This window comes from Xenopus laevis, chromosome 3L (genome assembly GCF_017654675.1).
Source record: "Xenopus laevis strain J_2021 chromosome 3L, Xenopus_laevis_v10.1, whole genome shotgun sequence".
In the NCBI taxonomy this organism is placed as follows: domain Eukaryota; kingdom Metazoa; phylum Chordata; class Amphibia; order Anura; family Pipidae; genus Xenopus; species Xenopus laevis.
Window position 1 is genome coordinate 39912658 of NC_054375.1, and position 16317 is coordinate 39928974.

General features: G+C 37.9%; 1 protein-coding gene across 1 annotated transcript in view; it reads left to right on the plus strand.

The window, feature by feature from the left end:
* Positions 1-16317, plus strand: part of LOC108710233 (slit homolog 3 protein) — a 406008-nt gene that overhangs the window by 362051 nt on the left and 27640 nt on the right. Inside the window, exons 24-26 of the mRNA XM_041586150.1 lie at positions 2220-2291; positions 5447-5610; positions 12423-12547. Coding sequence (XP_041442084.1) covers positions 2220-2291; positions 5447-5610; positions 12423-12547 — 361 coding nt within the window. The remainder of the gene's footprint in view (positions 1-2219; positions 2292-5446; positions 5611-12422; positions 12548-16317) is intronic.

Below are 16317 nucleotides of genomic sequence, written 5' to 3' on the forward strand. Positions count from 1 at the left end.
AATTACTCATCTTCCTATACAGACCCTCTCTTATGCACTTTCCAGTCTTTTATTTAAAGCAATTCATGGTTGCTAGGGTAATTTGGAACCTAGCAACCGGATTGCTGAAATTAAAAACTGGAGGGCTGCTGAATAAAAAAAATAAATAACTAAAAAACCACAGATATTAAAAAATGAAAACAAATTGCAAATTGTCTTTGAATATCAAACTGAAAGTTAATTTAAAGATGAACAACCCCTTTAAGGAAGAAGAATCACAGAAGCATGTAAGCCTTTTTAGCAGTTGACAAATGCAATATTGTTTGGTATGTGTAGTCATGGCCAGCAGTGCATAGACTCACAGCCATCATATGAGATCAATCGATGTTGCCAACTCATTATTTAAAATCTACTTGTGAACAGAAAAACAGTACGCAGAGATACAGTATGCAGAGATTCAGTAAGCAGAGATACAGTATGCAGAGATACAGTAAGCAGAGATACAGTAAGCAGAGATACAGTAAGCAGAGATACAGTAAGCAGAGATACAGTAAGCAGTGATACAGTATGCAGTGATACAGTAAGCAGAGATACAGTATGCAGAGATACAGTAAGCAGAGATACAGTAAGCTGAACCCTGTTGGTTTGAATATTTGATAAAATAGCTACATGATTTAGGTTGGCATAAGTTATTGCTTTAAAAATTAGTTTTTTCAAGTCTGGGGAATAATAACTGTTAAAACCCATGGGGAAGTGGGATTTTTTTTTCTGGTAAAAAAATATATATATTCTTGACTTTTCATGAATGTGAAAAAATTATGGGAACATGTTAAATTACAACAGTTTCACACGGGAAAAACAATCTCATAAATCTGCCTCTCGTTATTGTATAATCATGATTTACACACTCCGGTAAACAAACTGCAAAAATCAGTTCGATCGGGGAGTAAACAGTTTTGGGCCATTTCTTTTGCAATAGAGCTGATTTATACATTCCTCTGTATAATTTGTCGTAGAATGTGAAAACATTTACCAGACTTTAGTAGCAAGAAATTACCGGCGGTTTTTGTGGGTCTGTTAGCAGTATGTTGCTGAATTATATCATACACATCTGCAATTAAGATAAAAAATGGGGTAGTTCACCTTTAAGGTAACTTTTAGTCTGTTATAGAATGGCAAAAACAAATGCCTACAAAAATGTATTTTGTTTGCTACTTTGTATTACTCGCTTTTTATTCAGGGCTTCACCTATTAATATTCCAGTATCTTATTCAAAAACTTGCATGGTTGCTAGGGTAAGTTGGACCTTAGCAACCAGATTTCTGAAACTGCTAACTAGATAATAGCGAAATAATGACTCTCTAAATCACACTAAAAGTTAATTTAAAGGTGAACGGCACCTTTATAAATGTTCGTAGTACAGATATATGATTGCAGAGAGACGTTGTTCTGCACTGGGAAGCAGCTTAAGGCAAATAGGTTCAATCTTAATATAGATTTAGAGGTCAGAAGCAAATCATTCCAGCTCCAAATGCTCCTGATATTTATGGTGCATTACAGTTGTCTCTCGAGTCCTAGCAATCACATTGTATTCCATATGCACACGTTACCCCCCCCCCAGTCTCTTCAACATGGACACTCATGACTGTCCTGCGGAATATTGCACCAGTCAGAATCCATCTCTCCTTCATTTTAAATGGCGGATACAGATTGAATTTATATTGGTCCGGCAGAGTGTAGTGTCTTGCCGCACGTCATCTATATTGTTATTAAAAAATCAATTCTCTGGAGAGGAGAGGAGGAAAAATTGTTGTTGTCACTGAAAAATGAAAGTATCAGCAAAACAGCTCTGGTATCGCTCTTGTTGTTTTGGAGAATGTGTGCAAATCTGTTAGAAAATGGGTTCAAGCAGCAGTCCACCTACATGGCCTTTTCCATATACACCGAGCAAAAGTCAAGGGTAGCAATTTATATAAGGACAGGGTCCCAAATGTCCTAACAACACTAACTAGTGATAGTTCATCAAAGTGTTGTAGATCATAAAAGAGAAACAACTGTATTCCATTGTTATTATATCTATAGAAATCGGTTATAAAATATAAGAAATAACAGAGGACTTTACAACAGTGGCTGGAAATATGCACTTTAATGGTGTTTAAAATCAGGAAACCTGTGATTTAAAAATGTTAAAATGTTGTTTCCAAAAAAATCACACTAAAGTATTGTTTTTGCATCCTTAGAACACTTCATGGCAATGATATTTCAACGGTTCCTGACGGCTCCTTCAGCGACCTCACTTCACTGTCACATCTGTAAGTAACTTGTCTTATCTCCATGGATTTGCCGAATCAAAAGCAAATATACAGGCTGTTCTCTATGGCCCGGTTGGACTCCAGGGCTCTGATATATTTGGATAAAGATTCAGCCAGCAGTTTGGCTGTTTCCCTATTTATTGCAAAGGACATCGATCTCTTTCAAGGGAAGATTATCCGGGACAGCATGAGTATGTTTTTTGTCAAGTTCTGCAAGGGAAAATCATGTAAAATGCTGAGTTAGATTTTATTATATATATATATATATATATATATATATATATATATATATATATATATATATATATATATATAGCTGCCGATTCAACCACTGAACTTTCGGCAAAGTTTTTTGTGCACTAATCAGTGGTATTCAAAAAACAAACTCCTTACAGTGCAATGATCGTGTTTGCCTAAGTCTGAATTAAAGGCATCTTTTCTGTCGTCTAACTGTGTCAGTGGCAAATAAAGCTGCTGCTATAAATGCAAAATTCATGGTCTGTGTCAGTGATTGGGATCTTAGATTGTAAACTCTACTGGGGCAGTTTCATGTGAATGCTGTATAATCTTGGTAAAGCTATGTGGCATATGTCCGCACTATACAGGGCTGGAAATAGGGTATGGAAGCAAGGCACATGACTTGGCAGTGACAGTGGGTTGGGGTCGAAATCAGAAGAGAGTAAGTAAGTAGGGGTAGCGAGTGGAAACTGAAGGGGGGATACCATTCAGCAATGGCAGACTGTGGTTTAAGAGGGCTGAGTAGGGATGGGGTGGACAGAAGTTGTGAGTAACCACCTGTTAGCAAAATGGCAGGTAAGGTACCAGGCCAATGTGTGCCTCAAGTACCAATACTACCTGACTTGACTCTACTGCTATATAAAGAATAATAACAAAGAAGTATAATAACCCTGGGATTAACTTAATATAGGGTGCACATAGACACCATTGACCTTCAAAGAGAGCTGTTGTGCCAAGTCTTCAACTGCTAAGATCTCAGAAAACACTAAAAATAGAAAACAAATGAAAATTGCAAAAGTGCTTTTTGGTTTTTCACCCCCTTAAACCCTTTCAGCAGTTTTTGGGTAAAGATCACCTTCAAAGAATAAACCAGAACCATATTTGAAAATTAGGTGCAGGCATCTGCTTTCCATTTTGGAGCACAGAGACCTGTCATCTGAGTTAGGCTGCACTCTATCTAAGAGGGGTGGGGAAAGGAAATTAGGGGTACCCACCTCCCAAACGTGCATGTCATTCAGACGTACAAGGTACGGAGCATCAGGAGGCTCAGCCCACAATTAGACCCTGTCCTTACTGGCTGCGCTACGGCAGATGGTAAGGACAAGGTTCTACTGCACCTTCTGATGCTGATTTTTAATTGGCTGCTTAGTGCAGAGACCAGCAATCCTTAGTAATTAGTCAGCACTAAAAGGCATGTTCTTGCCTATATATGTTGATGCTTGGTGATTGTTTTTCGATATTACCACTTGCAACATGAGTATCAATCAACATAATATTTATTAAGTTGTTTTAACGCTAAACACCTGGGGTAGTATTTTGTAGAGCCACCATGTTTAGTCTTCTGCCAGGAACCCGTTGTACCAGTTTGAGTTGGGCCCATGCATAGTATAGTAAACTACTGCATATGCACCCTGCCCAGAGCCATTTAAGGGATACCTAAACGACAAAAGAAGTTGTGAATTAACCTCAAATGCACAAAAAGAGACGCTCCGAGGTACAAGGGCAGCAGTATTAGTCTCTGGGGGGGGGGATGCCCATGGTGGATATTGGTCTGGGTGACATCTTAGGCACCAGACCTACAAGCCCCTCAATGCCAAACTGTGCATGAGTATGATGTCACTTCTGCAACAGTGTGATGTCACTTCTAACGTGGTGTGCCTGTCGAAGACTGTGGTACCCTTCTCCTCTCTAGCTCTCCACTTGATTTAGATAGCAAGGTCTCCAGCAGGGACTAGAACTGAAACATATTTTTTCTTTCTTTTTTACATTTTTTTATATAGGCACCCAAGGGCCGTTCCCCTTAAAGCTGCAGTTCTAGGCACAGGCCATATGTTTGGCCCAGGCGGTGCCTAAAAAATTGGCACACCACCCAGTGATTTTTGTTCTTTTGCCTTTAAATGGGTTATAGGCTATTTAAGATTCCAGTACAGGTATGGGACCTGTTATCCAGAATGGGGTTTTTTTTGGATTACGGATTTTGGATCCTCATACCTTGAGTCTACTAGAAAATCATGTAAACATTAGAAAATTAAGTAGGGTGGATTTCCTTCAGTAAGGCTTAATTATATCTCAGTTGGGATCAAGTACAAGCTACTGTTTTATTATAACATAGGAAAAAGGAAATCATTTTTAAAACAGCCTTTCCTTAATTCGGAGCATTCTGGATAATGGGTTTCCGTATAACAGATCCCATACCTGTATATGTTTAAAAAAAAAATCTTTCTACTTATAAGAGAATATTTTTCATAGTTTTCATTCAGTTGAACAAGCAGCTGGCTATTTTTATAACTCCTTGAGTATTCCTGCTAACGCCACAGTTCTCCCGTACTGGTGAACGCTTGTAGGAAACGCTGGGTTTGTGCCATGCACCGGTGTTTACAAATAAGAGCTGACAGCCCTGTCACTGCAATTTCTCCGAAGGTTGGAACCTTTTTAAATATTAAAGACCACTCTCAATTCCTAGAACAAACCCATGTGAAAACATAATGGCTTCAATCTGGTTTTATACACTGCTTTTATTTTTTCTCTTCCTTATTATAAACTGGGAGGGGGCTATTTCCATACACAGTTCCTCTGCAGAACAACATTTAATTACATTAGATGCGGCTGTTTGAATTGTCATTGCCCTTTTTTTTGTTCCGGAGATAATGGGAGCTATTGCCATTATCAGGACAATAAGAAGGAAACATCAAGTAATTATTAGTAACACCGCTGCTGACCTTTTTGTCTTTTTATTACTTTATTTTAACTTCTAGCAAATTGAGAAGAGGTTAAACAAAAACTGCTGTTGATTGGGAGTGGGATTTGCACATAATGTTGCCTTGGGAATCGTTACAGAACATATAGACAGTGATTCGCTTGTGCCGTTAATATGAAATAAATCACATGCGCTAATTAATGTGATTCTTTCTTTCCAGTGCACTCGGTACAAACCCCTTATATTGCGACTGTAATTTGCGTTGGTTGTCTGAGTGGGTGAAGGCGGGATACAAAGAGCCAGGCATAGCCCGATGCAGTGGGCCTGAAGATATGGCCGATAGACTGTTACTGACTACTCCAACCCAGAAATTTCAGTGCAAAGGTATGAAGGGTACCTGGGGCTAATGTACTATGCTGAATGTAACAATGCAGCAAGTGTGTTTTTATTTTGCTACCTGTGGTATCTCTAGCAAGAAATAATGAAAAAGTTGCATTTCTAATACTTTCATACATAAATGCCATCCATGTGCTGTTTTCTTCCACAGGGAACTAAAGGGGTGGGTCACCTTTAAGTTAACGTTTAATGTTATGGAATGACTAGCAACTTTGCATTTGGTCTTCATTATTTTTTTCTTATCGTTTTTCCGTTATTTGCCTTCCTTTTCTGCATCTTTTGGCCTTTCAAATGGGGGTCACTGACCCCAGCAACTAAAGTGCTATGGCTCTGTGAGCTTACAATTGTATTATTATTGTTACTTTCTATTCAGACCCTCTCCTATTCATATTCCGGTCTCTCATTCAAACTTCTGCCTGGTTGCTAAGGTAAACAAGACCCTAGCAATCAGATAGCTGCTGACATTGCAAACTGGAGAGCTGCTGAAAAAACCCCACAAATAATAAAAAATGAAAAGCAATTGCACATTTTCACAGGATATAACTTCCTACATCATACTAAAGGTTAATTTAAAGGTGAACAACCGCTTTAAAGCTGCAAAAGCAGGATTTTCAATAAGGAGCCAAGTTCATCTAATGCCTTCTAATAATGTACCTGTCTTTTATATTCTGAACTTTCTGCACCAGCCCATAGGTTCAGCAATGATCCAGCCTTTCAAAGCTGTGCACAGAAGCTCCCTGTTTTGGATTTTGTTGTGTCAATGACACGACACATGCTCAGAACAGAGGTCCATGTGTCACAGAAGCTTATGCTGCAGGGCTGATTATTACATTCTGGTTTCTGAGCTGCCTTGTAATGAGAATCTGTATTACTTACCAATTAGCCTTGTATTGTGCCATTAATGTCCTATAACCTAAACATACAATTGACTAAAGCAAATCTGTTATAATTTAACATACCACAGACGTATTAGATACAGGTATGGGATCTGTTATCTGGAAACCCATTTCCAGAAAGCTCCAAATTAGGGGAAGGCCATCTCCCATAGACTCCATTTTATCAAAATAATCCACATTTTTAAAAATGATTTCCTTTTCTCTGTAATAATAAAACAATACGTTGTACTTGCTCCCAACTAAGATATAATTAATCCTTATTGGAGGCAAAACCAGCCTATTGGGTTTATTTAACGTTTACATGATTTTCTAGTAGACTGTTGGTTTCAAACATAATAATCCGGAAAACTCCAGATTGTGAATATTTTGCAGATCGTGAGCATTTTGGTCCCATATCTGTATATTTGTGTGCAGACAGATTAAATCCTTTGAACTTTTTAGCGCTATAGAAGGTCATAGAATGTATGGCACTCACGTAAAAAAAGAGCAGAGTGACCATTGCCTGTAATCCTGTAGCAATTGCTTTGCTGTGTGTTGGAATGCAAATAAAACACCTTGGGATACATTCTCTAACACTGACTGAGTATGCTGGGGTTAAAATAAGTTTCATTCGTTTTAAAGCATATTAGGGTGCATTTTTTATTGGCCCGGAGTACTCATGCCTAGGGCAGTGGCTGTACTCTGCACCTTGCTCTGGTTTAAAAGAAGAGTCATTGAACCAATTAGATAGCCGCCTTGAAGACATAAGACAGACGTCTAATGACATTTGCTGCTGAATGATGCACAGCTAAGTGTGTCCCAGGGACATCCACGCGCCTTTTTTTAAATACAGTAGTGCCAAATGCAGGCAGCACTGTTTCAAGAACAAGGCTCAGTTCTTTGTGTTCCATTCTAGGAGTGCAATGAGCTGTGCCTTAGGGTGCAACCTAAAGTACATGTCTTCCCTTGTTTAGTCCCTGTAACCTGCTATTCCCAAGCTTGCCCATTCTATAACCCACCAAATAAGATGATCATCAAAATACATGTCCGCTTTGATCTATATTTTGCAGAACAGAGTCTGGTTCCCTTGTGCAACCAAGTTCAATGTACCCACTAAAACTGCTCTGTATTGCAGAACATCTACTAGTAAAGTAAAAGTCTGTTAATTAAGTATTCTTCACATAGGCAGGGCTTGGCAGCCATATTTATTAAACGAGTAATGTTCAAATGGGAATTGAAATATATTGAAACAGATTTTTATAGTCAAAACACACAGGTGAATGCCGTGCAGTAGAAAGTGTTTCAAAGGGAACCTGGCAGAAAAGTGTAGAAGGCTTTCCCTCCACTCCTGACATACCTCCTAAATCATACTTTATACAGGTCATTCTTGTTGTTTGCCTAAGAATAAATTGCAATTACTTTATTTATATTTTATGGTAGCTGACTCTCGTGCAGGAAATGAAATGTGTGTCTGTAGAAAGTCCATCTCTTTGGAAGTAGCACCAGACAAGTTATTATAATAGGAGCTGCCTCTGCTTTCTCCTTCCACTGATGATTAAACCAACATGGAAATGTGGAGTCTGATGAATGGCTTCGAACTACAGTTGCAAATGGTTTAATTGAACTGGCATTAAAATCCATATGAGGCAAATAACTACACCATATTAAACTGAGGAGTTGAGTGGGGCCCATTTATTAACGGTTTTTTTTTTTTTCCACAATTCAAACTTCACTAAAAATCTGGCATGTGAAAAATGGTTTTAAAGGAGAATTCAACCCTGTAGAAAAAAACCCCGTACCCGCCACCCCACATAGACCCCCCTCCCTACAGCCCAAGTGCCCCCACGGGGAAATGCCCTATACTTTATACTTACCCCTCGTCGCAGATTCTGGCATCGGACTTCACGGCATCCATCTTCCGGGTCCTCAGTAAGCTGACTGGGAGAACGGTATGTCGGCGCATGTGCAGTTGGAGCAGTTTACCGGTTTGGACAACTGCGTGCGCCGAATTGGATGGAAATTGCCGAAGCGCCAGAAGAAGACACGGAAGATGGCTGCTGTGAAGTCCGATGCCAGAATCTACGAGGAGGGGTAAGTATAAAGTATGGCGCATTTCCCTGGGGGGCACTAAGGCTGGGGGTGGAGAGAGGGGGGTCTACATGGGGTGGGGGGTACAGAGTTTTTTTCTACAGGGTTGAATTCTACTTTAAAACACAAATGTTTTTGATATTTATTAAGTGGGAAAACCACCAAAAAACAATGCCATCCAAAAGCTGTTGAGGTCATGAAGAAGTAAATGGGAGCTATCCTTAGCAAATTGTAAAATATTTAGTAAACAAGGAATTTCATGTTTTTCATGTTTGTATTTGGATTTGTTACACTTTATTTGTTCATGCTTTTTATATTCGGATCTTAATAAAACTTACATAGTCATCTAAGGCAAAACCGCATCTATTTTTGCAATATTGTCATGTTTTGGCAGGGGTGGGAAAATGTAATGGGAATAATATCAGGGAGAAAAACCCTTCAGGTGTGACAATTCCATGGCCTTATATTTGAAGATAGATGACCCCCAAGAAAACATTCTAGAAGTCTTTCTTTAACACTTATTACTTAGTGGGTTAATATTTTACACTAATTAGGTAACATAAACAGATAATACAAGCTGGAATGGACTGAAAAAATATTTAGCCATAACCCTGCAGAAAATTCTGGCAGTGCCGTGCAAATTAGAATTCCAAGCATAGAACAAAACCTTTTTCACGTACCATATAGTTTATTCATCATTAGAGTTGGATTCAGCTTCATGGAACAATACATAAAAGTAAACTGGAAGAGGAACTCTTATGAAACGGAAATTATTATTATATTTAATTATATTTTATATAATTATATATAATTATATTTAAATTATATTTATATATATATATATATATATATATATATATATATATATATATATATATATATATATTTGTAAAAAAATATATATATAGCACTCACGGACAGAGGCACTCAAAAACAGAGCAGATTTTCAAGTGGAGATGTCAGTTCAAAGCATTACAATCTCCACCCTTAGGTAAAATAAGAAGACAGCATGTGCCATGGCCCTAAAAGGATCCAGGCCTCCATTATATCTGTTAAACTTAGTAGCAGTCCATCGTTTTCTTTACTTTGACTATATACATGTTATTTAAGATTAATACTGTGTATGTTTAGCATCAGGTGCCCAGAATAAGTACAGGTATGGAACCCGTTATCTGGAAACCCATTATCACGGAAATAGACTCCATTTTGTTCAAATATTTTACATTTTTCCTGTACTAGTAAAACAGTACCTTGATCCAAACTAAGATATACTTTAATGCATCCCTATTGGAGGCAAAACCAGCTTATTGGGTTTATTTAATGTCTACATGATTTTCTCCTTAAAGAAGAATTCAACCCATTTGTAAAAAACCGAGTACCCCCCACCCCAGGCTAACTGCCCCCCGGGAAAATGCCCCATACTTTATACTTACCCCTCGGTGCAGATTCTGCCAGCGGAGTTTCACGTGTCCGTCTTCCGTGTACTCGGTAAGCTGACTGGGAGATCGGTATTTCGGCGCATGCGCAGTTGGAGCCGGTTTGCGACAACTGCGCATGCGTGGGAATTACACAGAAATTGGCAATCTCCCAGTCAGCTTACCGAGGACCCGGAAGATGGAAGGGGTAAGTATAAAGTATGGGGCATTTCCCCGGGGGACAGTTAGCCTGGGGGGAGGTCTACCTGGGGTGGGGGGTACTTGTTTTTTTACAAATGGGTTGAATTCTCCTTTAAGGTATAAAGATCGAAATTGCGGAAAGATCAGTTATCCAGAAAACCCCTGGACCCAGTAGAAGGTACTGTTTTAATATTACAGAGAAAAAGGAAATAATTTTTAAAAATTTAGATTTTCTGCATAAAATGTGACACTTTCCGTAATTCAAAGCTTTCTGAATAAACGGGTTTCCGGGTAAATAACAGATCGCATACCTGTACTAATCATAAGATTGTGTTATATTTTCCACTTAAGGTTTTTGTGATACAGAGAGGTATGGGGTTGGGAGCCAGCATCAGAAATATAATTAAACTCACTTTGGCCATACATCCTTGTATGGAAATATCTGATAAAACTGCACTGCATGGTTGTTAAAAAAAAGAGATTACATTGAAATATAAAATAGCAACTATCCTAAATGACAGCACAGCCAGTGCTGGGATACATGCCATTCATTTCAATTATGGATACTGTCAGTGTTGAATTCTGACCTTCAAGAGCCTTTCCCAAAAAAAGGAAAAACTTCCTTATTTTGAGAAATCCAAAAGAGCAAATATGCTTCTATTTGCATAGAAATAAATATATAACGACAATCTGTTTTTCTATTGCTTCATATTAGCAGGCCATAAACAAATGGCTCTGATCATTAGCGGCATTCGTAATTAAGCAGGTTTACATTTTGCAGTTAAAGAGATATTGATGGGACTATTTATATTTAATAACATGACAAATGCAAAGTGGCATATCCAACTGAGGCGATGTGTTTAGCAGTCTGCATTTTCATTTATTAAACATTAATATCTCACAGAATTAAAATGTAATTATATTGCTTATTAAAAGTGTTTACATTTATTCTGTCAAGTGTGAGTGGAAAATAACGAGGTAATTCTCTCATTGCTCCGTGCACCAGGTTTAATCATTCTTCAACCAGATTTATATCCGCCTGAAGCAACCTAAAGAAGTGGCAGCACAATTATTACAGTAGAACTATACCTTCAGGATTGTTAACCCCCTATATAATTTAATATTATAATAAAGTGTAATATGGTAGATTTACTCCAGAACCAGAACACACACAATTATTTTACATCACTGGTATAACCCAGTCAATTCAATGGAGCTGAGGAAATGTTTTTAAAGGAAAAAGAGGTGTGTAATTTCTAAATACAGGTATGGGATCCGTTATCAACAAACCCGTTATCCAGAAAGCTCAGAATTACGGAATGGCCGTCTCCCATAGACTCTTATTTTATCCAAATAATCCACATTTTTAAAAATGATTTCCTTTTTCTCTGTAATAATAAAACAGTAATTGGTACTTGATCCAAACTAAGATATAATTAATCCTTATTGGAAACAAAACCAGCCTATTGGATTTAATTAATGTTTACATGATTTTCTAGTAGACTTAAGGTATGAAGATACAAAATCACGGAAAGTTCCGTTATCCAGAAAACCCCTGGTCTCAGGCATTCTGGATAACAGGTCCCATACCTGTATATGTATGTAGATTTACAACAGTTCATTACATCTGTTCCAATCTCACTGGCTAGTTGCTAGGGAAAAGTGCACCCTAACAACCAGGTAGCTGGTTACATTCCAAAATGATGAACAGAAACAGAATTCATTTAAAATAAATTAAACTTAAAGAATGACAACTAGATGCAAAACCGTCTAAGAATTTCACTATCTACATCATACAAAAAAGATAATTCTAAAGTCCCCATTAATAATGGATAAAGTGTCCTTCAATCAGTTTGTCTGTGTGTCGCTGCAGGTTTGACTGTAATAAAACATATTCAAAATAAAAACATTTTAGTTTGATGAGCGCTATTTGTTGATTTGCACTTGTAATTACCATTTACATTTAGCCACACTATATACCCTTCAAACTTAGTAAAGTGTGTTATACGTTGATATATATGATGTCTTCTGTGCATATAATTATTGTTGAAACATAATTATTGCAATTACTTTAGTTAAATCCCAGGGCAAGTTTTTAAAGGTCCTACTTCCCTTTCAATTTCCTTCATGAAATCACAGCATTTTCCTATCTATCTGTAGGACTATAGGTATCCTGGCATTTACAAATCCTTGTTATTAATAAATATATATTTCTATTCAGGTCCAGTAGATATGAGTATCGCATCAAAGTGCAATCCGTGTTTCTCGAATCCATGCAAGAACAACGGGACGTGCAACAGTGACCCAGTAGAACTGTACCGGTGTACTTGCCCCTTTGGTTTCAAGGTATTTATTTTCATTACTGCAACAGACTATCATGCTAATACTTTTGGGATTTTCCATAAATTTGTATTTTGAAGTCTTGCTACAAAAGCATTCAATACGAGGATTTTTTTCTACCTATGATTTTATGAACAACTAATTCAATAAATACCATGTGTTTTTTTTAGGTCTCTATGCTACAATTTAGGGATCTATTTACTGTGAATGAATGGAGACAGTTATCAAATTCAGTAGCTGTTTCTATTCATTAGAATGTGTCCAAAGCAGTCAACTGCTATTCTATTGCTATGGGGAGATATTGCTCAGTACAAGTCAGTAGTAATATCTCCCATCCAAATCCTGACTCCTTGATGTATCTTGTTTGTGCAGAGGAATGAGTCAAACAGTTATTTTCTACACTGGAATGAATTGCTCCAGTTGTGAAATGCTGATATATTTTTGTATCACTGAACCCCAGATGTTGATGTGATGCTTCTTTAGATGACTTGGTGGTCTACTCCGGCCAACCTTTCAAGGTTTCTTAATGATTTAGACTGGGCTTAAGCTTGGACAACCACATTCAGTTTTTTACATTTGTTGCTGCTATCTGTTTGAATTAGAACTGCAGGAAGAAAAAGCTGTGGCACCTGAAATTTTACAATGAAAGGAGTCTCATTTGGACCAAATGGATTGCATTTATCCATAGGTTAAGAAAATATTGTCAGTTAAATTGCATGATAATGCAAAAATCTGACATGCTTTGGCAGTGGTAATAAAATACAAGTTTCTTTTAACTTTCATTCCCAGTAAGAGGTAAGCATTGTATACAAAGGAATATATAGCTGAAAGGAGAACTAAACCCCCCAATAAAAATAGCTCTTACCTACTACCCTAGGTAGACCCCCTCCCTGCTTCCCCCCCCCCCACATAGTCATTTCCCGCCCTGAAAGTGTCCCGAATACATTGCTCACAAGCGTAGCGGAGCTCATGGGCCCCATCTTCCGGCTCTTCGGTCTTCATCTGTAAGGAGTGATGTATCAGCGCATGCACAGTTGGAGCAGTCTTTCTGTTCATAACAACTGCGCATCCGCCAAAAGGGCTGAAAGGGAAGAGGACCCGAAAAAGACTGAAGATCTGGAACATGGAGCTCAAGAGCTCCGCTGCACCGATATGTGAGCAATGGATTCCGGACACTTTCAGGGGTAATGAACTATGCGGGGGGAAAGCAGGGTGGGAGACTATCTAGGGTAGGGGTAAGGGCTTTTCTTATTGGGGGAGTTTAGTTCTCCTTTAATAGCTTCTCAAAAAAGGAAATCAACTTGTTTTCTTTGTAAATGAAAAAAAATGGAAATCTTCATTAAAATACCTTGAAGGAAGTTGAAAAAAAGACCTATATATATATTCACATGCATATTTCTTTTCTCCTTTTTACCAGTATGATACGAGTTGTATTTTTATCCTGAGAGTATCACCAACTAGTAACTAATGCCTAAAAAAAACAAAAAAAACAGCAATCTTGACTGGCCCATAATTCATAACTAAATGGATTTGAGTGAAAATACAACTGTCAGCTCCGAATGTAAAACAGATGAGGGGAGAATTCTATATCTACCAAGCTGTTCTCCAAGAGAGTCGGGTTAATTCAATAAAAATGTCTTGCTTCCTACTCACCAGGCAGCCACATATGATCCTACCATATGGAAACTATTCCAAAGCCTTTCTAAATTGTCCCAAATCTGCCCTTTGTGCATTTGTGTTTTTTTTTATGCCAGTTTTGGGAAATCCTATGTGGAAGAGTCCTTCAATTAAGAGAAAAAAGACCTAGTATTAAGCAGTGTGGCATCCCTGGGATTTATTATTTTCTTGCTTGGAAAAGAAGCTTTGAAGTAAATTGTGAGATAAATGGCACAGAGTTTTACATTTGTATGAGAACATTTACATAAGTGGAGATGTTTATTAGACCCCAGGAGAGTGATAGTAAGCTATTGGGTGGCTATTTAGTTACACGTTCCTCAGAAATTATGTACCATGCAATATGAATTTAGGAGAAATAGAGATGGGCCTGTCAATTTACCTACTTCAAAACTAGTTTTGTACAAATCACCATAAGTCAATGCCATCAAATTGCTTAGACATTTTTTGCCACTCTTTCATGGGCATGTAGGCACATATTTGTCAGTAATGCAATGTCCATTTAAGGTCAATTAGCTGCACACTCTTACAAAAGTGGCCCAAATTGTCAATCTGCCAAATCAGAGCTAATATGTGCAGATCTATAAGCTTAAGTTAAAGGGGCAGTAAACTTTCATTTGCGTGTTGCAACGTTCATCTACTTAATACAAGGAGTTGGCATTTCTGTTAAAATATTTAAAAGGTATTCCATTTTCCAACATTAATGGTTATCATGTGCAAACTCATCGACGAGATTCAATTCAATTCAGAAAAACATATCTCATGGTTTATCGCTTGAAAACTTTTTTTTTTTTCCCTCTAATTGAATCTTGTCCATGAATTTTCACGTGATAAACCATAAGATAACTTTTTCTCACTGAATTGAATCTGGCCTGTTGTCTAGTGTACTAATCATCATTTAAAGCTGTTTTTTCATGAAGAAAAGTATGTCTTTTGGGACATCAGGAGAGGTCAGATCTGCAAATGTTACCTTTTTTGCTCTTTATAAGCATAACAGAAAAATGACAAACAAATTCAATCAACAAAGATTTGTTATAATATGCCAACTACATAGGTCAAAAGCTGTCCATATCCACCACTCCATAGGGGAAAATGTGTCCCACGCATGACGTGTATTAATAAAGTTACAAGCTTTATTATATTACCCCCGGTGGTCTGTTTCTTAGATTAGATAGTAGAACTATGTAGGTTAAAGGCTTTAACCAAATGCCTACTCATTGTTACAAAGTAGATTTGCAAGAAGCCTTGCACATCATTCATCTTCAATTACTTTTACTATTTATCTTCATTCAAAGCTTTAAGGGCAGAGACGTGCTCAGATTCAGGGAGATTCAGCCGCCTTGCGATAAATTGCCTCTTCTTCAGGGCGACTAATCTCCCTGAACTGCCTCCCGCCTGCTAGAATCTAAATCGCCGGCTGGGTTTTGCACTCGAGCGATTCGTTTTCCGAAGTCACCTGAAGTTTACTCGTTAGGAATGTTATCAACCAGGGTCTTATCATAGTCAACAACCAGGCCCATTTGACATTTGACTGTCGAAGTTAAATCCTTCGACTTCAAAGGATTTTAATCCATCGATCGAACGATTTTTGTTCAACAAAAAAAGATAGCTAAGCCTATGGGGACCTTCCCCATAGGCTAACATTGACTTCAGTAGCTTTTAGGTGGCGAACTAGGGGGTCGAAGTTTAAAGAGACAGTACTTCTACTATCGAATGGTCGAATAGTCAAACGATTTTTAGTTAGATTCGAAGTCGTAGTCGAAGGTCGAAATAGCCCATTCGATGGTCGAAATTTAAAGTTTTTTTCCTCTATTCCTTCACTCGAGCAAAGTAAATGGGCCCCCTACTGCCATATGTGGGGAACAAATAGTCCTCTGGTTTCTCCTCATATGGTGTATGCACACCATTTGTGAGGTTAGTCTCAAATCTACTTTCCATCATTATTCAAACTTCATCAGACCTGTAAATGCTACCTACTGATAGGCTGCTATGGAGTGGTAGATCTGGACAGCTTTTGACCATGTATACATTCAAGTCCTGATAAACCTTAATTTTACTGTAGCTAGTGGCTGGAGGAGATGTAGAGACAGGAATTGCAGGTC